This window comes from Dermacentor silvarum, chromosome 5 (genome assembly GCF_013339745.2).
Source record: "Dermacentor silvarum isolate Dsil-2018 chromosome 5, BIME_Dsil_1.4, whole genome shotgun sequence".
NCBI classification, from domain to species: domain Eukaryota; kingdom Metazoa; phylum Arthropoda; class Arachnida; order Ixodida; family Ixodidae; genus Dermacentor; species Dermacentor silvarum.
Window position 1 is genome coordinate 128,312,589 of NC_051158.1, and position 20,813 is coordinate 128,333,401.

At 48.7% G+C, this 20,813-nt stretch overlaps 1 protein-coding gene across 4 annotated transcripts in view; it reads right to left on the reverse strand.

Moving 5' to 3' along the window:
- LOC119454413 (sodium-coupled monocarboxylate transporter 1-like) overlaps window positions 1-20,813 on the reverse strand; it is a 245,678-nt gene that overhangs the window by 214,702 nt on the left and 10,163 nt on the right. The window contains exons 3-4 of one of the 4 annotated variants that reach the window (XM_049668460.1): window positions 18,284-18,413; window positions 8,511-8,599 (exon numbers count right to left, since the gene is read on the reverse strand). The exons of 2 other annotated variants lie outside the window; for them this stretch is intronic. In XM_049668460.1, coding sequence (XP_049524417.1) covers window positions 8,511-8,599; window positions 18,284-18,413 — 219 coding nt within the window. The remainder of the gene's footprint in view (window positions 1-8,510; window positions 8,600-18,283; window positions 18,414-20,813) is intronic. One more of the 4 variants, XM_049668458.1, reaches the window with a different exon arrangement.

A 20,813-nucleotide genomic window follows, 5' to 3' on the forward strand; every position in this document is an offset into this window, starting at 1 on the left:
ATGAATGATAACTATGTTGGCTATGTTCTATTTATTCAGTAACAAAGATTACGACAGCGGCGTCTTAAAGATTACGACCAAATACCTGGAAACAGTAGCTCCACATGCTTTTAGAACACAATAACTAGAAAACCCTTTCAGGAACGGTCGTAAAGATAGATTTTATCTCCGAAAGCCGTTTTCCTACGCCATCAAGAGATATGTAAATGTATTGCATGTCAGGAAGATAAATATGGCTATCAATAAAGGAATTGTTACGCGCGGGATTAGAAGAAAAAGCCTGAGAATAGGGAGAAAGAGCGAGAGAGGAAATGCAGGGAGGTTAACCAGAAGCAAGCTTCCGGTTTGCTACCCTACACTGGGGTGGGGGATATAGGGTTTATAAAGTGTGCAAAGAGAGAGAGAGAGAGAAAACACGAAAAAACACAGTCATAGGTAACAGAGAAGGCGTTCCGATCAAACACGTTTACACAGGCCAGTCGATTTCAGGAACCGCAGGAGCGCTTGCATGGCCTTCTGATGCGATGTTGAGTCGCGTCGATGTTGTAGAATTCTTTCTTCTGATAAAGGCTGGTCATCCAACTGGTTCAGCACGACAGAAAGCGACTGACTCTGCACACTGTATTATGGGCACTGACAAAGAACATGACGAATCGTTTTCGCGTCCCCACGCGAAAATATTATGAATAATATTCATAATATTTTCATAATATTCATAATATTATGAATATTATGAATATTATGAATTCTTTTTTTATTGCTAGGCTACTCAACATTACTTTTCCCTTGTGCATATTAATCTTCCACTCCACTTTAGCACTTTCTCGGTCAAGGTCCTCAATCGTTTGTTGCAGTTCATCTCCAGTGTAGGTGTACAGGACAATATCATCTGCTAACCGAAGGTTGCTGGGAAGTTGCGCCGTGGATCCTCACTCCTAAGCCTTCCTATTCAAACAGCTTGAACACTTTTAAGCATACGGTGAATACCATTGAGGAGATTGTCTCCATGGTTGAGTGCTTTCTTGACAGGTAAATTTCTACTTATCTTGTGGACAACCAAGGTAGCTGTACAATATATTTAGATATTTGGCAAGTTGTTCACGCATGCCTTCTGTACTCTTTGATTACGCAATGCCTCCATGACTGCTGGTATCTCCTGAATCAAATGCATTTTCATAATCTATGAAATCCATATAGAGACGTTGATAGTATTCTGCAGATTTCTCAATTTCCTGCATGATGACATGGATGTAATCCATTGTAGAATATCCCTTCGTGAAGCCAGCCTGTTCTTTTTAGTTGACTGAACTCAAGTGTTACCTTGATTTTACTGGAAAAATACTTTATACAATACTGAACGCAAGCTAATAGGCCTATAATTCTTCAAATATTTAACGTCTCCCTTTTCAAGGAAAACTATAACGTTGGCATTCTTCCAGCTCTCTGGCCCACTTGGAGTCGTGAGCAATTGTGTATAGAGGGGCGCTAGCTTTTCAAGCATAATATCTCCTCCATCTTTGATTTATACGACTGCCATTCCATCTTATGCTGCCGCTTCTCCCTAGGTGATTTCTGGGAAGGCCATTCTAACTTCATCACTGGTTTCAACTGGAGCCTCTTTTTCGTATACATCACTACTTCTAATGAAGATAGCCTGGTGGCTCTGGTTACTGAACAGATCATTATAAAATTCTTCTGCTGCTTTTACTACATCATCGAAATCGCTTATGACATTACCCTGGTTATCTTTCAGCATATACGTCTTGCCTTGTCCTGTGCCAAGATTTCTTCTCACAGATTTCATGCTGTGGTCATTTTTTATTTCTTCCTCAATCTTTCCCACGTTATAATTTCGAACATCCCTTATTTTCTTTTAGTTGATCAGTTTTGACAGTTGCACGAATTCTCATCTCTTTAGTTAGATATTTTCATGCTTTATCCTTTCTCTCAGGTCATTTGTTACTCGGCAGAGCTTACTTACGATAGCCTTGGGGCCTTACCTCCCACTTCAATTGCGGTTTCATAAATGAGCACAGTTACTGTTTCCTTTCTTACCTCTGTTACCTTCATCTTACTGTTCTAAAGCTACATATTTGTTTGCGAGCACCAGCCTGAATTCGCCTACTTTTATCCTTACTGTGCCTAGGTTGACCTGTTTCTCCTTGTACAATTCCACTCTTGCTTTCTTCAAGTTGAGGCTAATCCCTGACATTGTTAAACTATGGTCAATACCCTTTACGCCACCTAACAGTTCTACATCCTGTACTATGCTGGGATTGGCAGAGAGTATAAAATTTATTGCATTTCTTGTTTCTCCATTAGGGCTTTTGTGGGCCCAATTCCTGTTATGGCGCTTGCTGAAGAAGGCATACATTTTTCGGTGTCTATTCCTTCCCGCGAATTCTATCAACATCTCTCCGCTAGTGTTCCTACAGTCGATGGCGTAGTTGCCATTTGCTTGTCCTATAGCTTGCTTTTTCCGCACTTTTACATTGAAGTCGCCCATGACAACGGTATACTGCGATAGCAGCTGTTTTCATTGCTAACTCAACACCTTTGTAAGGTAGAAGAAGAAGGCAAAAGGGGAAGAGGAGAAAGAAGTTACGAGCCATGTTTTGAGGCAACAACAACAACAACAACAAGTCACAGTAAACAAGGATGGCTGCCTTGTTATACTGATTATCTCAGTTTTATTACAAATTTGGCGAAGTCAAGTAAAGGATAGGAAAATGTGTTGTGCACCTCACCCGCGTCGTTTTACCGAGGACCATGTGCTTGAACGTCACCGAAATCAGCGCGGACGACGACAGGCGTGCGAGCGTAGCAAGCTTTTTCCACGGAAGTCGGAAGATGGATCGCTGTTACGGGTGAGCACTGATCCCTTCTTCAGAACGCTCACAAACACAACGTTTTGCTATTGGTGGTAGTACGTAACTGTCCGCCGACCAGGAGCTTGGAATTTTGGACAAACTCCAGCTAACGGAACGACCAAAAACCATCGAGAAGCGCAGCAGGTATCGCGCAGCGATGAAACGCCAGTTCGACAAGAGACATCATGGACATATACCGGATATTAAGCTAAACGACTTTGTGCTTGTCAGAAAGGCACTACCCGGAACCGATGTAGAAATCCTTGGTCCATTCCAGGTCGTGAAAACATGTGTGCAGCAAGGCCTATTCAAGACTGTTGGGTATATCAACAGTGGACAATTAGAGATTGCAGCTGTGAGCAACATCATTCCTTATCACCCCAGGAGGGGTGAGACTTAAAAGAGGGGGAGTGTAAGGTAGAAGAAGAAGGCAAAAAGGGAAGAGGAGAAAGAAGTTACAATAAACAAGGATGGCTGCCTTGTCACACTGATTATCTGAGTTTTATTACAACCTTCACAAAACAGTTCCATTTCTTCATTAAGATGACTGGAGGTTGGAGGGTAGGCTTGTGCTGCCTTTAATCTATTTCTCCCATTTACCTGTATTGAGAAGACCGCTACCCTCGTTTAAATGATATAGGATTTATCAATGTTGTCCGCTATGTCTTTATGGTGTGGTAGGAGGACGACAACTTTATATTTGTGATCGGTGTGCGGAACCGATATTTGAAATGCGCGGGCTTTTCCGTGCTGGTGCTCGGCGTGCGGGGCCGAAAAGCGCGGGAGTGAGCGTCGCTGGTGCGCGTGGTCTGTGCGCGTGCCGGGAGAGACCATCTAGAACGACGGGGCAGCCAGGCTGACAGAACGGGCAGTGCAGCGAGATGGAGCGGACCGAACGCCGGCCCACGTCCCGGCATCCCGGTCCTGCACTGTGAACTGGGCACCGCCCCGGCTTCTACCATCGACGCGGGTCCTGCGGAGCTGGGCCTCGTTCCCGCTCGCACGACCGCTGCCGTGCTGCCGGGCTCGGGCCACGACCCAGAGCCCCCTGGTCCTGTTCCGAACCGGGCGCCGCCCCGGCTTCTACCATCGACGCGGGTCCTGCGGAGCTGGGCCTCGTTCCCGCTCGCACGACCGCTGCCGTGCTGCCGGGCTCGGGCCACGACCCAGAGCCCCCTGGTCCTGTTCCACAAACCGGGCGCCGCCCCGGCTTCTACCATCGACGCGGGTCCTGCGGAGCTGGGCCTCGTCCCCGCTCGCACGACTGCTGCCGTGTTCCAGGCTCGGGCTACGACCCAGAGCCTTGGTCCTGTTCTCCGAACCGGGCGCCGCCCCGACTTTCACCCACTGCTGTGCTGGGCTTCGCCCCGGCTCTCATCCCACCGCTACGGTGCCGAGCTCGGGCTATGACCCAGAGCTAACGATCCGGAACCAGGCTACGTCCTGGAGCCATCCTGAGCTTCAACCGCCGCCAGTACTCACCGCCGTCATAGCAAGTCCGCCGAGCCGTCGCCACAAGGCCGGACTCCTGATTAGAACTGTGAGTGCTCGCCAGTGACAGTTAACCCAGTTTATCTGTATAGTTCGTGTTCCCGTATTCGTCCCATGTGCCGTTCGTGTCATAAATACGTCTCTCTGTGTCTCTGGTTGCCTTCTTGTGCGTCTGGCTAACCTGCGCCCACAACATAATCATCACAATTTTGGCGAGCCTGCCAGGATCGGCTTTAACATCTTGCCGAAAGCTAGACGCACGAGGGGAGACCATGGATATTGAGAGACTGTACGCGATCGGCAAAGACATGGGCTTAGCTGGCGCCGCTCTTCGCGAGTGGATTGACGCGGAACGTGCAACAGAAAGACGCTTCCGCGCGCAAGTTCGTGAAGATGAGCGCGCGATCATGGAGCTCGAGGAAAGACGGTTGCAAGTCGCGGAACGCGTTTTACTGCTGAAGCTCAAGCTTCAAGAACAGACAAGTTTGAACGTGCGACTACCGGTGAGCAACCTCAACCTAATAGAGGAAGAAAGGATACGCGTCGAGGCTGTTCGTCTAGCGGAACCTGCTGCAGCTAAGCAAGATTTTGAAGAGAGGGCAGCAGAGAAAAAGTAGATTCACCTCGCAACTATAGTGAATCGGTAATCACAAATGATACCACAGATCGCCAGGCAACAGACATGATGCATTCCGAGAAACCGAGCAATGAGAAAGCCAGCAGATACCCGAAGCGTCCCAGATTTAAGGCAACGCGTAAGGGCAGGAAGAACTTGCACAGAATTTGTAAGGGCAGGAAGAAGATTCAAAGGCGATGGAAAGGAAAACAGCGTCATAAAACGCAGCTACATGACAAGATGCAGGCGTCCAGGAAAAAGTTGAAGAAGCCAGAGTTCTACCCAAGCCATTCCAAGCCGTACAAGCAATCTGTAGGCGTAGGAAAGAGAAAGAAACAGGCTAGAAGTAGACAAGCATGGGAGCTCCGGAAAAGGCGGAAAAAATTGTGCATATGCAACGGGTAGGATAAAAAGGAATACTATTTAGGAATGGCCTCGGACAATTGAATTGTCAGTTACAAATGTGTGTTGTGAACAAGTGTATAGATGGAGTGTTTGGGACAATCAACTAGCGAACATTTCTAACAGTTGAGTACAGTGCATTATGTGGTGTAAAGTTAAATTACCGGACAACAGGAAAGAACTCAGTGACGAACGGACGAACTGCGCACTCTGTGTTGTGTGTTGCTCATATTTAGTCGACGCGTCCTACCTCACCACCGCGTCGTTCTTGAACAGGGGGGAAGTGTGGTAGGAGGACGACAACTTTATATTTGTAATCGGTGTGCGGAACCGATATTTGAAATGCGCGGGCTTTTCCGTGCTGGTGCTCGGCGTGCGGGGCCGAAAAGCGCGGGAGTGAGCGTCGCTGGTGCGCGTGGTCTGTGCGCGTGCCGGGAGAGACCATCTAGAACGACGGGGCAGCCAGGCTGACAGAACGGGCAGTGCAGCGAGATGGAGCGGACCGAACGCCGGCCCACGTCCCGGCATCCCGGTCCTGCACTGTGAACTGGGCACCGCCCCGGCTTCTACCATCGACGCGGGTCCTGCGGAGCTGGGCCTCGTTCCCGCTCGCACGACCGCTGCCGTGCTGCCGGGCTCATGCCACGACCCAGAGCCCCCTGGTCCTGTTCCGAACCGGGCGCCGCCCCGGCTTCTACCATCGACGCGGGTCCTGCGGAGCTGGGCCTCGTTCCCGCTCGCACGACCGCTGCCGTGCTGCCGGGCTCGGGCCACGACCCAGAGCCCCCTGGTCCTGTTCCACAAACCGGGCGCCGCCCCGGCTTCTACCATCGACGCGGGTCCTGCGGAGCTGGGCCTCGTCCCCGCTCGCACGACTGCTGCCGTGTTCCAGGCTCGGGCTACGACCCAGAGCCCTGGTCCTGTTCTCCGAACCGGGCGCCGCCCCGACTTTCACCCACTGCTGTGCTGGGCTTCGCCCCGGCTCTCATCCCACCGCTACGGTGCCGAGCTCGGGCTATGACCCAGAGCTAACGATCCGGAACCAGGCTACGTCCTGGAGCCATCCTGAGCTTCAACCGCCGCCAGTACTCACCGCCGTCATAGCAAGTCCGCCGAGCCGTCGCCACAAGGCCGGACTCCTGATTAGAACTGTGAGTGCTCGCCAGTGACAGTTAACCCAGTTTATCTGTATAGTTCGTGTTCCCGTATTCGTCCCATGTGCCGTTCGTGTCATAAATACGTCTCTCTGTGTCTCTGGTTGCCTTCTTGTGCGTCTGGCTAACCTGCGCCCACAACATAATCATCACAATGGATAAGAAATCCTACCCCGTACTCTCTCATCAGTACCAGAAAACATGTCCGTTAGTAGCACTGTACAAACCTCTCCAGTTCTCACCTCACTAAGGTCAATAATATTCCATGCAATGCGTGATGATTCCTCAAAGAGCCTTCATCAGCTAGCCTCACTCGGTACGGTTCGCAGGATAAACGTTCCCGGGTTCTTTTTCCAGTCGTGACCTGTCCGGATCCAGACACTCTTAGCACCCTCTGCGGCGTCGCAGGTCTGACCACTGCCTTCATCAACTGCTGAGCAGCTGCTGGGGATTGAAGTCCATGGGTTAATTGCAAGTGTCCTCGGGGATGTAGGGATCGAAAACTGGACCAGGGAGGCCAATTACTGTTCGGGTGCGAGAGTTTCTATGCGGAAGCTTAGTGGGCCTTCCTGATCTGGTTGAACCTGGACTAGCATAGCCTCACTGCCTCTCGACATTTGTTTTTGCCAGTGTCAGGCGCAATTCATAGTCTGAAAATGTAGCGGACTGAACGAGGATTCCAAATTATGACCTTACATTAGAAACCCGGTGTCCTACCACGGCTCCACGCCACCACAAGAAGTTACATATTGAATCAATATTCCTAATCATGTAGAGATGTAAAAACTGACAAAAGATTATGCTTAACTGCCCAGATAGAAGAAAGGTCAAGTGACGAAACAAAATCATCTGAAACGTAGCCAAAGATCAAGGCCAAGCATTTTTACCCCATCTCACGGCAAACCTAAGGACCAGGAAATGCCCTGTAAAAAACTGCGCATAGGTGTGACGGTGGAGGGCCGAGTTACAAAGCGAAAAGCTTTCTTTGGCGCTTTCCGCCATTTTCAGGGTCGGTGACCTGCAGTCGAACGTTCACTGCCGACACGTCCACGAGTAAATGTATCAGACTACAAAAACCTTTGGTGAGACCAGCGTTCTCACAAACCTATGAGCTCTCAATATGGCACTTTCAATGGCAGCAAAAATATTTCGCCAAATTACAATAGGCAGCCAGGGTTATTCCGATAGTTACAAAAATAGGGCAATGGGTGACAAAGCGAAGGTTCACTCCTTTGAACACCCGCTTGCGTTACATCGTCGCGCGTGTAAGCGATTGCCGGGCCTCTTAGCACGTGCGGATGCGGGATAGCTTTGAGGCGTCTGAAGGTTTTGATGCTCTGGTGGAGCACTCGGAAAGGACTGCCTTCCTCTTTTCAGGTAGCCTTCTCAACCTGTGCCGGTTGTAGGAAAGGGTTCTGACACCACTACAAGTGTACTCGTTAACGTTTGTGTTCTCTACAGAATTACGCGATGAAACATCCGTCGCTACCTGAATGTCCGCGCTGCAGAAATATGCGCTTTCAGGCCCATTATTGATTCAACAAAGCACATAGCTTTCTAGCAGCGTTCGCCTGGTCGCTTACATTGAAAATTTTGTCGATGATTTTTGCACAATTTTTTTGGAGAGATTACACATCATGCCTCAATGTCATGGTAAATTTTGTCAAGCCGGAGAAAACAAAACATATTCAGGGGCTGTTGACACGACAGCCCCAGCCCACAGAAGTAAAGAATAAGAGCTACATGAACAAGTCACGGTGTTTTTCCTATGCAATAATCATTAGGAAATGTACGGAAGTTGTGTTTAATTGCCCAGAAAGGTAGGAATAGAATATTCTCCGACTATGAAGCTTCGCACGCAAGGTGTCCAATAATATGACTGGACACCTTGCGTGCGGAATACACCTTCGGAATAAATTGAATGTCCCTCTCCGCTGCAATAATCGGATAGCGTATTCCTCTGTTTTACCTCCTTACCTTGTTGCAGCGCTTACAACACCGGCCAAGAATAGTCCTGCCAATCCGGGTATATTTACCAGTTCAGTATTGATGTAGTGTGGTAGAATCTGAAAATTTGAAATTATAATTAGGTTTAAACCGCGGCCGTAACGCCTAAGATAATCATGATTTCCTACATATTATATTGCTGCTATAGCTCAAAGCAGGAAGTTTAAAGAAGGTGCAAACATGAGAAAATGTTACATTACAACTCGTTTTGAAAACGCGGCAAGTGCGGGACTGTTCTCTTTAAATAACTGGCGAAATTTCAGCAAATGGCAATATCAGATTCTCGCAGCTGCAGCTATGAGATACATCGGCCAAATCATAAGTAGGAATACTTAATCGTTGTTGTCGATGATCGTTGAGGAAGGTAATGCCGTTTGATGTAATACTGTCGTTTATTATTTTCAATTTACAGTCATACAAATAAGCTCTTCCTTTAATATCTTAAGATCTCGTCAGAGCGTCCGTTATAAGGTGCTTACGCACCAGCTCCTCTGAGTCGTTCTGCCTCCGTCCGCTCTTTCAGCTTCCCACAGCCCCCGCCTTCTCCACGAGACGTCCCTCCCGGCAAGCCCAACCAAAGTCGTAAATTTGAGGAGAGTCTCGGGATACGGGGAAGCCGTCGGCGGAAGGAAGCGCCGTTCCGTTCTTACGGCAGAGCGTCTGGAGAATTTCAACTCGCGATACAAACAAAATAACCACACAAACACAGTAAGGAACACCAGTGAGTACAAATGTCTCAACATTATACGAGAATTTTTTTATGAGACTATACAGGAATGCCACCGGTGAAACGCCGTTGAGCAAGGGCAGCCTAATTCCACACAGTCCAAGTCCCTAATCGAATCTAAATGCGTGCTGCAAACGCGTATGTTACGGTGTTAGCTCGATGGCGGCGAGTGGAATCGCACGGCAAGAAAGGGGCTAAGTCAAACACTGTTGTCGTCGGCTGTACTCCGCTGTCATGGGATTGCTAGCTGGGAAGTGATCGAACGTACGCCATTTGTCACGTGACTGATTCTTTCGCCATGACATCTGTCGTGTGAAGCCATCTTAAGTGAAAAACCGGGCCTGCTGGTACGTGATGTCGAGCCAGAACTTTGGGGACGCGTGGTCATGTCCTCTAGCCTTGCAACTTGTCACTAAGCAAGAACCGGGTCCCTCGCAAACACCTACGCAAGTTTTGCCTAAACAGATTCCCACAGAGCAGGTTTTTAGGGGTGCTATGAAGCACAGCGATTAGAAATTGTTGCTTATCGATTTCCGCAATGAGTCATCAGTGAAAGGTCAAAAATGTTTCGGGTGACCCCCACGTCGCCTGGCTGTCACGCTACATTGCGAAAGCTGCCTAGGAGGACTCTTTTTGCGTATAGTAATTTTTTTTGTGTGGCAATATAACATTTTCGAGCCCTTTTGACATGTATACGACATCGTTCTCACAATTCTTGCCCGCTGAGGATCCCTTTTAGTTGCATTCTCAAACTTCCGTTGCAGGACACCACGATTTTCGACCAGTTACCGGAAGCTTAGAAGGCGAAAGCGGGCCAATAGCAGGGCGTCGTACCTTCCTCATGAGGTTATTTACTTTCACTGCACCGGCTCGGCTCCATCGAAACCCTCTTCATTTGAGCGTGCACCTGGCCTCTTGTCAGCCAATGAGATAAAAGGAAATGCTCAACGTAGGCAATGTTATTCCTTTTGAAAGCGTAGAGATGTTATGGAAGCGAACAAAGAGAACTATACACGAGGCGAGCGTTTGATTGGGGTGTTTGAAAACGCTACGGGTCGCCGCCCGATGCGTCTGCGGTTACGTAAATTAGACGTCAGGAGATCTTAATAAAAACCGATTGGAATAGTTTTACGTTATACGGCCCCTATGCGCTTTGAAAGCAAAAAAATGACCTGTTATAAATAAGGAGAGCGTTTGATATAGCGGTTCAGACAACGCGGTGGGTCGCCACCTGATCCTTGCGTCAGCGGTTACATAAATGTTTTGCCAGCAGATTGCACTCAAAACTGAGTTGAACAGTGTTAAGTTTCAGTGTCCCAGCATAGTGTTTTCCATTTATTGTGCAGAAGACAGGTGAGCTCATGCGTTGTCGCTACTTTGCTGGTAATTATACAGCGCTACATAAGTCGATTATTTGTTGTGCACGGGGATTGCGGCGGCGCCGTCCCGGTGAACTCGCTGAATGATAGCGGGAAATATGCAGCAGTCGTTGGCTGTTGGTTAACGCTATGTCAGAGTACACTGCACCTACAGGTCTACGAATGGTCCTTACCAAGACGAGCATTCCCACTGAGCGACTGCTTGATAAGCACGTACAGGCTAGACTCCCATGCTATTATCGCCTGCCTATTGTTTCATCAAATAATTACGCTCACGCACTGCTGAGGAATGGTGGAGCAGCCAGCGATTGCAGCGATGCATGTTAAGGCGTGTGCGGTCGCAAGATAGTCGAACAAAGTAAATTTGAAAGGAAATAGCGTATATATTGTAGTCTTTAAACGATAATTCAAATTTTTTAATATACAATGAAAAGTGTTGTTCAAGCAAGTATCATTTTTCCTGCACTGTCCTTAAGATGCACCTATCATCATTTGAATATTGCAAAATAATCAATTTTGTGCAATTCAAATATCCACAGTGCGGTTAACTCCTCAAAGAGACATTCTAGTGCGCGACATTGATTTTCCTGGCGGTGTACGATGTAGTGCTTTCTGAAGGTGCGTCTATGCAATGCACATTTCTGCAGAAAACTGCCAGTGCCACCGACAAGAAAACAATTGGCCAGTGCTCCAAAGTTATGTGCAACCTTTAACAGAGTACCGCACTCAACACTCTCGGCACCCCGTGTCTAAGTAAGCTAAAATTATTTAGTTCAAATGTACAGATTTAGGGAACCGTATGATACCAGTTGCTTGGCGAAAGCCTGATGCTCATTTTTCTTCGGAACGGATCCACACTTTACTATTGTTGTGGGGAAGAGAGTCCTGGGCTGGCTCGGGCGTGCTCGATAAAATAGAGAGCTGTCGGGCGATCTCCTCACGTACGAACTGCTTGATCTGAAGCAACAGTGCACTCTGGTCGCTCAAAGTCAACGCCGCGATCGAGTCATTCTGTTCCAGAGGGCGGCGAGTTTCGGCACGTTGCTCGCGCAATTCGTCGAAACTCTGGCACAAGCTGACAACATCGGCGATGGTTGTGGGTCCTTTGCCAATAGCATTGAAATGCATCATCAGCTATTCCTTTGAGGATTTGCTTGATCTTGTCCGACTCGTGCATCGACGGGTTTATACGCTTACACAAGTCGACGACGTCTTCAATATAGATGGTGAAGTTCTCACCGGGTTGTTGAGCGCTTTCATGAAGTCGCTGTTCTGCGCGGGAGTTTGCGTACTGCGGGGCGGCCGAAGATTTCCGAAAACGTTGTCTTGACGGCGCTCAGTTATTATTATTCGTTTCGTGGTTCCGGAACCAGAGACTCGGCGACGCCGGTCAAGTAAAATATTACATTGGTCAGCCTTGTCGCATCGTCCCATTTGTTGACTGCGCTCACCCTCTGATAAGTGCTCACCCAGTCCTCGACGTCTTGATCATCAGTCGAGCTGAATATCGGTGGGGGACGCTGAGGCCGCACGCCGGGACAGACAGTGGCTTGAGTCTGGGAGGAGCCTTGCGTGGTAGTTTCTTCCGGCATCGCTGACGCTGGAGGTAAAGTACGGCTTCGTAGTTCCAGGTTGGGAGACTGGGATCCGATGCCCAGCAGCTCCACCAATCTGTGAGGGGTTTATTTATAAAGCAGTTAGGGCTACGCAACAGCATTGGCTCAAGAGCGTCGGTCACTGTCTCGCGCTCTCTGGGCTGCTGGACTTCGTCATCCTCTCTCAACGGCTGCGGACTCTCTTCCCCACTACACTATAAGAATATATTTAATTCCAACAATCTTGGTGCATCATGCTTAAATTCGTTTCTTTTGTGCGCTGTTATGGTGACATTGCCTCGTGGTCAGTGTAATACGTTTTGAAAACTTGAGTAATGCAGTCATAATTCCTGTTTTAGTTAAAAAGTCGGACAACGTTGAAGCACCTACCTGACCTAACGTGTCGGCAGCCTGGCATTTGTGGTTACCTTTGTGGCGGCCCTCACGGTCGCACAGCAGCAGCCAGACGCCCTTTCCCATCTTTGACTCGGTAAAATCTTATGGCGTTGTGTGCGGGAAAGGGAAGTGGTGCAAGGGTGCGCAAACCGAGCCGTAGAGGCTGTACGATTAGAAAATAAAGTTCAGTTGTTGCTTGTTCTTCAGGGACGCACTACTCGCTTCTGTCTGCTGATTTCCAGCCACGCTCGCGTCCTACACAACACCTTTATACATAAAGCTTATCTACAAAATTCGTAAAATGCACTTTTGTCTGAAATATTGATTAGGCCGACGGACACGAAGCAGTTGCTGTGTTAAAGGCTTCAACTTTTCTGGCTCAGTGAGTCATTTTGAAGGTCCGGTTTAGGGCTGAATCAATTCTGAGGCCAAAACGTGCTGCTGCTATATCGGGCATTCGGCGGGTGTGGAGCCTGTGAGTTACGCGCACTATGTGAAAAAAATAGGTAGCGTTATTGCTGCGTCTTCGATGTTGGAATTGAGGACCGTTGCTGTGTTATATGTGTTCTACACCAATCGCATGATATCAGGCTCTCTTGTGGGTATGTATCATGTTTGAGACTGATCATCGTCATTGTCCTTACGAATCATTTGTGCCCTTGATGCTGTTTTCCCGAGCATGACAACGGAGAATTGCACGCGAACACTACGTAGTCCTGTCAAGAACAATTTTTATGCGATGCGCGTAATGTCATCCATGCCGGCTAAGGTATTGGTCGTTCTCGCCTCCAAAACACATGCACAGTAGCCGCCGCTCCGAGAGTCTGCGTGGGTCGCAGTACACTGCACTAATTGGTCAGCGCTGCCCATGCGCGATACCGCCATAAATAGTGCGAAATTCTTAGGCTAACTCGCAATGACAATTACGAAACATGATCCGGATTTTGGTTTAGCATGTGGTACACTAAGTCTTGCCACCACGTTGTAATTAAGCGGAAAGACGATCTGCGGTACCTATGCGTGGCTCTCTCGCAGTTTTCCAACAGATATTCTCAGTGGACGGCACAAGTCCTTGAAGTACATAGAAAGACAACTCTTTCTATTTTTACAGTGAAGCTGTTAATGGCTAGTTCCCCCAAGATCGTGTCCGCGTGTAGAAAAAACTATCATCACCAGCATTGACTAGAACGTCGTCTTCTTCTTCCGTAGTGTTTAAAGAATATATGGGGTAATTTTAAGGTCATCAACAACAATATTGCCGCGAGACAGAAGACGAAGACCGGCACCGAAGCAGAGGTCAGCATTAGGCCAGCACCGAAGAAGCGGAAGTAGAGGTTGCTCCTCGCCATCTTGGCTGTTTGCTGTTACGCCTGTGCTACTCACGTGTAAAAATTTGTAAATATACGTTTTTGTGCAACATCTTCTGGTGGAGGTGCTCGGTACGCTGCCTTATCAAAAATAATATTTCTGTAGTTGGTTAATATATATGCAGACTGCACTTAAAAATTATCTTCAGCAATGACTGAGGCTTTTCAATGTATCTTTCAAGCCACTGCGCCCCCGTTCGTCGTCTGCTTCCACAGCTGGCTGCGTAGCCGCTAATAATTCCAGTGTAGAATATGACTTCTCTTCAGTCGTCGTAATGGGGAGGCCACGTTTACGGGGGTATGAGCCATTCATCGAGCAACTGACGACGTGTCCCAACGCGTTTTAGCAAAGCCGCCGCGAACGCAGTTGGGAAAGCGCTCGTCGTCGACGTGCCGATTCTAGCCTGAGGGCTTCCGAAGACTAGGCAAAACGTCTGTGAAGAGCTGCCGACCCCCAGTTGCGAGAGTGCGATGTTGACGCCAAACACAGACGCCGTCTTGCCCTCCAGGAGCTCGAAAATGATGGTGCACGTCTCGGCAACGCTTGCGTCAAGTTCCCCGGTACAAAGCTCAGGTTTCAACGCGAGTTTCTCAACCGGAACGTTCATGATAGATATGTTCGGTTCGGTGATGTCTAACGATGATACGGCCATTCTCATCGTGGGGGAAATATTCACTACAGCAGACCCACTATAGTCACTGTAGTGGAAGGGCTCCGATTGTTACAACGAAGCTGTTAAGGGCTAGGTTCCCCAGGATTGTGTCCGCGTGTAGAAAAAAAACGTCATCATCAGCATTGGCTCGAGCGTCGTCGTCTTTTCAAACGCAGGACCACTCCTCCCTCCCGGCCGGCTCAGCACCCGCTTTCTCTCTTCTCTTGCGCCAGTCCGGCCTAGTAGCCTGTATTAACTACCTGCTGCAAGTGGTCTACTGCTTGAGGTTGAAGATACAGGAGCTACTTCTCATTTTGAGATTGCAGAAGCACAAGAAAGAACTCAAATTGCAAAACTATCAAACACCAAATCGGGTCGAGCCTTAAGGCTCATTCACACCGGCGACATGAGGAGGTCGCGCGACCATTTGCGACTCGCGAACAAAACGCGGCCCAAGGCTACTGATGTTCACACCGGCAAGCCCGGCTGAGCGCGACCTGCAAGTCGCAATCCCGGACATTCTCGTTCCTCAGCGAGAATTCTAGGGATCTACGCAGTTAGCGCGCACTTCGCTGGCACTGTGTATAGTGATTTCGCGTTCCGGCAACACCCATGGATTTTGATTCGAGCGATGGCTGGATTTTGATTCGAGCGACTAGGAAGACGTTGTCCCTGTGCTGATGCACTCCGCCGGGGTGTCAGCTGTGGCAGCGCGGAAGCCTCCGAAGAAAACGCCACGCTCGTGGGTGCGCCCGTGCCTCCGCTCGCGTGAAGTGACCGGCCACGCAAGCCGCCTCCTGCCCGAACTTTGTGCGCATGACAACGAGTATTATCGAGAGCAAGTTGTAATTTCTAGTTCGCATTGCGTGTTATTCGGTGCATAATATTAAAGCACAGCTGTTCACCCCGCTGTTCACCTTTGGGTGGCGTGCTCATCCAACGAACGGCAGCTGGAAAAGGGTTGTGTTGTGCTTTCTTTTCCTGCTGTTTAGCTTCCAGCGAATGCGACCGCGTACATTCGACACGTTGCTGCAACTGCTGCGTCCCAGAATCACAAGACAAGACACCAATTACCGCACTGTAGCATGCATATCGTGACGCGGACATTGCATTTGGCGTGGACGACGACACACATCACTTTGGGCGCGGCGCTGATTGTTTGAGCAGCTTTGCGACCACGGTCGCGTGACTGAAAAATCGAGCAGTGAGCGACTGGCCGAAAATGGTCGCTTTTCGAGAAAAGCGACCATTTGCGACCAACTTGGTCGCGCGACCACTGTCAGTCGCCGGTGTGAATGAGCCTTTACTCCTAGTCAGACCATTGCCCCGCAACGTGAACCCTTAATACAATGTAGCGAGAAGACTAGCCAGAGGAGCCTGCCTACTCCGGACCATTCGCAAATAAAACCAAAGTGTTTGTTTCGTAGACGCCACCCGACATGTGGACAGAAAAGCTTTCACTGTTGCGCTAGTAGACAATAAAGGCAAAACCATAAACTCAGCCACGGTCAACACTGACAAACCAGAGGTCGCGGAGCAAGTAGCAATCGCTCTAGCACTAACTGATAGAAGTAGACCATATATTTATAGCGATTCACGAAGTGCATTCAGAGCTTTTCAGAAAGGTACAATATCACAACAGGCATTACACATCATCAAAAAGAGCAAGATCTATGATCGCTCCTTATGCGGGTTCCCAGCCAACCTAGGCAATATAGAGAAGGCCCACCCGAATCTCAACGAGATGGCTCATAAGAGCGCGCAAGAACTGACCCTCCGCGATGCCACCCTCGAGGGTACAGACCATCTCCAAGAGAACAGGGATGCCCCCTCTACATACAACGAGCTCACAAAACATTTCTATCTCAGCCGAAGAGAATTTAGCACTCCACACCCCACATTAAAAAGGCCACAGGCACTTACTTTAAGACTACTACAAACAAACACTTATCCCACACCAAGACTACATTTCTATATGGCAGACGAATATCCTAACACAGAGTGTGCAGAGTGCAATGGCACCACTTGACTTAGAACATATGCTCTGGTCGTGCAACCGAATCAAGGAAACTTTTGCCAGGGATCGGGATCGGGACAAACGAAAATTTAGCCAAGGCTGCGATTCTCAGCCCGGACCGGACCGAGCCACTACGGGCCGTCCAGCAAGCCCACGACACGGCCAAAAGGCTCTGCCTGCCGGTCCCAACGTGGGAGCAGCCCACTTTGTGAGGCAACTCACAACTTGCAGGACCTAATAAATGGTTTCCTTCCTTCGCGTTTTCGTTCAGGTCTCGTTGTGAAACATGAGACAGTCTCTTTCTCTTGAACGGGGTTGTCTAGGTCTGGTCCACCTGTTGTCAAGCAGGTTGCCTCCAGCCTATAGTGCCTACGTAAGGCTGATGATACGTTCTTGTGAGAGGTGTTATAGCTTCGTTTTGTCCAATATCTTCCCGACCAACTAGCAACGTCGACCTGTGTGTAATGTCAGATGTCTCTAACGGGTTTTTACAGAGCTTGTTGACACATTCCTTTTTATAAAAGTTCCTTTCTGCGTGGAAACGCCTGCAGAACTAAAGCACCACCTGCAGGAATTTATCGCGTTCTCTTCTGGATAAGTTGATACTAAAGATATTTTAAAACAAGTACGCCGATTCTTTATGACGCCTGGCGCTCCATCTTTTTTTATATAGTGCACACAGCAACCCCCCAGTTAAGACATAGTAGCAGACAAGTGGTTGTTATGTGCCGTGGTGAACAAATTGCCGCTTATCCATCGCGAAGATACTATAAAACACTGCTTCATAGCATGTACTCCTAAGAACGCCGAAGAATGATATTGATGTAACACTCATCAATTCTTTTCTCGGCTTTCAAAAATCCAGAAGATGCGCCATGTGATATGTTCATAATACTTGGTGTCATATTCCCTGGAAACGTAAGACGTGCGATGCGCATGCAGAAACTCCGCGATGAACAAGATGTTTTTCTGGAGGGTGTGGCATATGTATAATGTTTGTATGCGGCTAAAGAGCCTCAGCCAGAACAAATATTTTCATTAGTTGCATGTGTTTGCCTGTCTGAGTAATTTCTATGCGTGTACCTAAACCTATTTGCTTGTAGATGGGCTACTATTCTTTTTTACGAGCAAGAAAAAAAACAAATTTCATCATTCTAAAGTGGGTAGTGTGCCCGACGTTAAAAAGTACATTCCTGCACTGATATGGGTCGGAATTCAAGTGTAGTCTGTCATAAAAAATATATTTATGTTCGTGTTATGGCGACGTTTAGGCTGGGCATGATGAGGCGGGCTGATGGCGAAAAGCGAATGTCGATGATGACAGCGCCTATCGTCAGCGGAATAACATTGCCGGACGGACAAGGCAAACCCAGTTTCGAGAAATTAACTGCTGTCACAGCGAAATTTTCTCCCATTCAAACTCAAAATTTTCAGCCATACCGTTTTTTGCCACAGATGACTACAGTCCAGAAAACAGCACGTAAAACAAGTTTTGTTGATATATTTTGGCCTCGATAATTTGTTGGAGTTGCTATTTGAAATGACAAACCAGCTCCAGCAGTACAATAGACAAGTACTCCAAGATAAACTGCCGGAATAAAACACTTACCTGGTCAATCTTCTGTATGGCACCTGACAGGCCTGGATCGCATCCTCTGTACCATATTGTTATCGCAATCCCCAATAAAATGCACGAAGCGTTTGGTAGAAGAAGTAAGAAAGTACCAGAGACCACAGTTCTGCACAGACACAAAGAGAATTAAGGAAAAAACGCGCAGCACTCCCTTTGTTTAACAATTCTAGGGCGAGGCCATGCTTCCTGTTTTGACGGCAATAAGTCAATCTTCTGTGGTGCACATCACTGCGGTATATAGATATATTGCTTGAAAAAGTGTAAGTTTTGTAGTGACAAATATGCGCGCCAGCAGAAGACGAAGACGCTTCTTATGGTTGGTGCTCGCACTCGCTCCGCATGGCCGTTGCCTGTTCTGGCATTCATAGAAACGCCAAGCGCATCTAACCTTGAACGTGTCCTATCAATTGGTCGAGCGTGCTGGTTCCCTTTTCATCCTGGAACTCCGTACCCGGACTCTACGCCCCGCCTCGGCTATGCCTGACGACGCACCACAGCAAGGTGCTCCCGCGCCACCGGTGGTCGCCTGCTCGGCGTACCACAACAGCGAGACCCTGTCATTTTCAACGGCACCGACGAGCACGACGTCGAGGACTGGCTCACTTCGTATGAGCGGGTAAGCGCCCACAATAAATGGGATGACGGCGACAAGCTCAGCAACGTCAACTACTACCTGGCGGGCGTAGCACAGCTGTGGTTCCACAACCATGAAACTGATATTGCCAACTGGTCCTCCTTTAAAACAAGCTTCGCGGAAGTCTTCGGTCGACCCGCTTTTCGCAAGCTCCGCGCAGAACAGCGCTTACGCAGTCGCGCCCAGCAATCCGGCGAGAACTTCACGTCATACATCGAGGATATTGTGGACCTCTGCCGTCGCATCAACCCTGCTATGTCCGAAGCCGATAAAATCACACACATCATGAAGGGGATCGAGGACGACGCCTTCCACATGCTCATTGCCAAAAACCCCCAAACTGTCACGGACGTTGTCCAGTACTGTCAGAGCTACGACGAGTTGCGGAAACAGCGCACTTCTACACGCCTCCCGAGCTCTGACACAGCCAACATGTCAGCGTTAACTCTAAGCTCCGTTTCTACTGACACCACAATGCTCATGCGGCAGATACAGCAGTTTGTCCGAGAAGAAGTGGCGCCACAATTGTCCCTTCTTTCCTGCGTCCCGGACTCCGCGCAGGCGCTTGCTCCCACGCTACGACCGGCCATATAGAAGCAAATTTCTGAGGCTCTACCAACCACCTACCAGCATCCGCCTGTTTCCGCTCCTCTGACCTATGCTGCGGTCGCACGCCGCCAGTCACCAGCAATGCTCTCAGCACGGATCCTGTTCGACCAGCAAATACCTTCTACGCTGCGCGTGCGCCTTTCCACCCGAACCCGCCTTCTTTTCGCCGTCCCGCACCACCGTCCAGTAATCCTTGGCGCACCCAGGACAACAGGCCTATTTTGCTACTTCTGTTGTCTACCTGGCCATGTCGCACGTTTATGTCGTCGTCGTTACCTCCGTACTAATGCGGGCGAAGTAAATCACGGCTACTTTCCTTCTGAGCCACCACACCCGATCTCCTCCCACTCGTCGCCCTCACCACGTCGCCGTTCACATTCCCCAATGGTTCGTCACCCCCCACCAGTCCAAGCGGAAAACTAGCCCTCGCAGTTCTGGAGGCAAGAACTGCACTCGTGTCGACAACTTCAAGGCCTCAATTTCAAGCTGCGAACGAAATAACCGTGAATATCGAAGGTGTTTCTGTGCAAGCACTAGTCGATACTGGAGCCGCTATGTCTATTCTTAGTGGAGAACTGTGCCGCAAGCTAAAAAAAAAATTACGATTCCGCTTTCCGACGTCTCCCTGCGTACCGCAACCGCGCACCACATTCAACCTTCAGTGGCATGCATGCACAGCTCGCCTTGTCGTACAGGACATTTTGTACGCAGTCGAATTTGTCGTTTTTTCACCGTGTTCACACCACGTTATTTTGGGTTGGGACTTTCTTGCTACTAACCATGTCGTTGTTGACTGTGCGCCTGCCGAACTTGAGTGGTCGCCGACGTGTGACGCCGCATCTGACAAGCCGCCTTCTCGAGTGGTCGACATATTGTTAGTTGTTATTTTTTATTCGTACAACTATATTTCATTGCTTGTAACAACATTTCATCAATGTTTGCTGATCTTAACTTTATATTGTCCTGATGTGCGTGACATCAAACGAGGGTGACTGAAACTCTACATTAATTTTCACGAAGGAAAGCTCGCACCACAAAAGGGGGTCAATGAGCCCCAACGGCGCCCCTTCTTATTGGCTCTGATGTCCGGTAGAAACACACTTCGTCCTACATAGGGTGCCCTACGTAATTTGAGGCAAAGTTTAAAAATATTCGAATGCCACGCAGCTGCACCGAACAAAGGTAATGTTTGCCATCGCTTGGAGATACTCAGATTAATTTTTGCAGTCTGCCTCATTAGATAATTATACCTAAGTATTTATT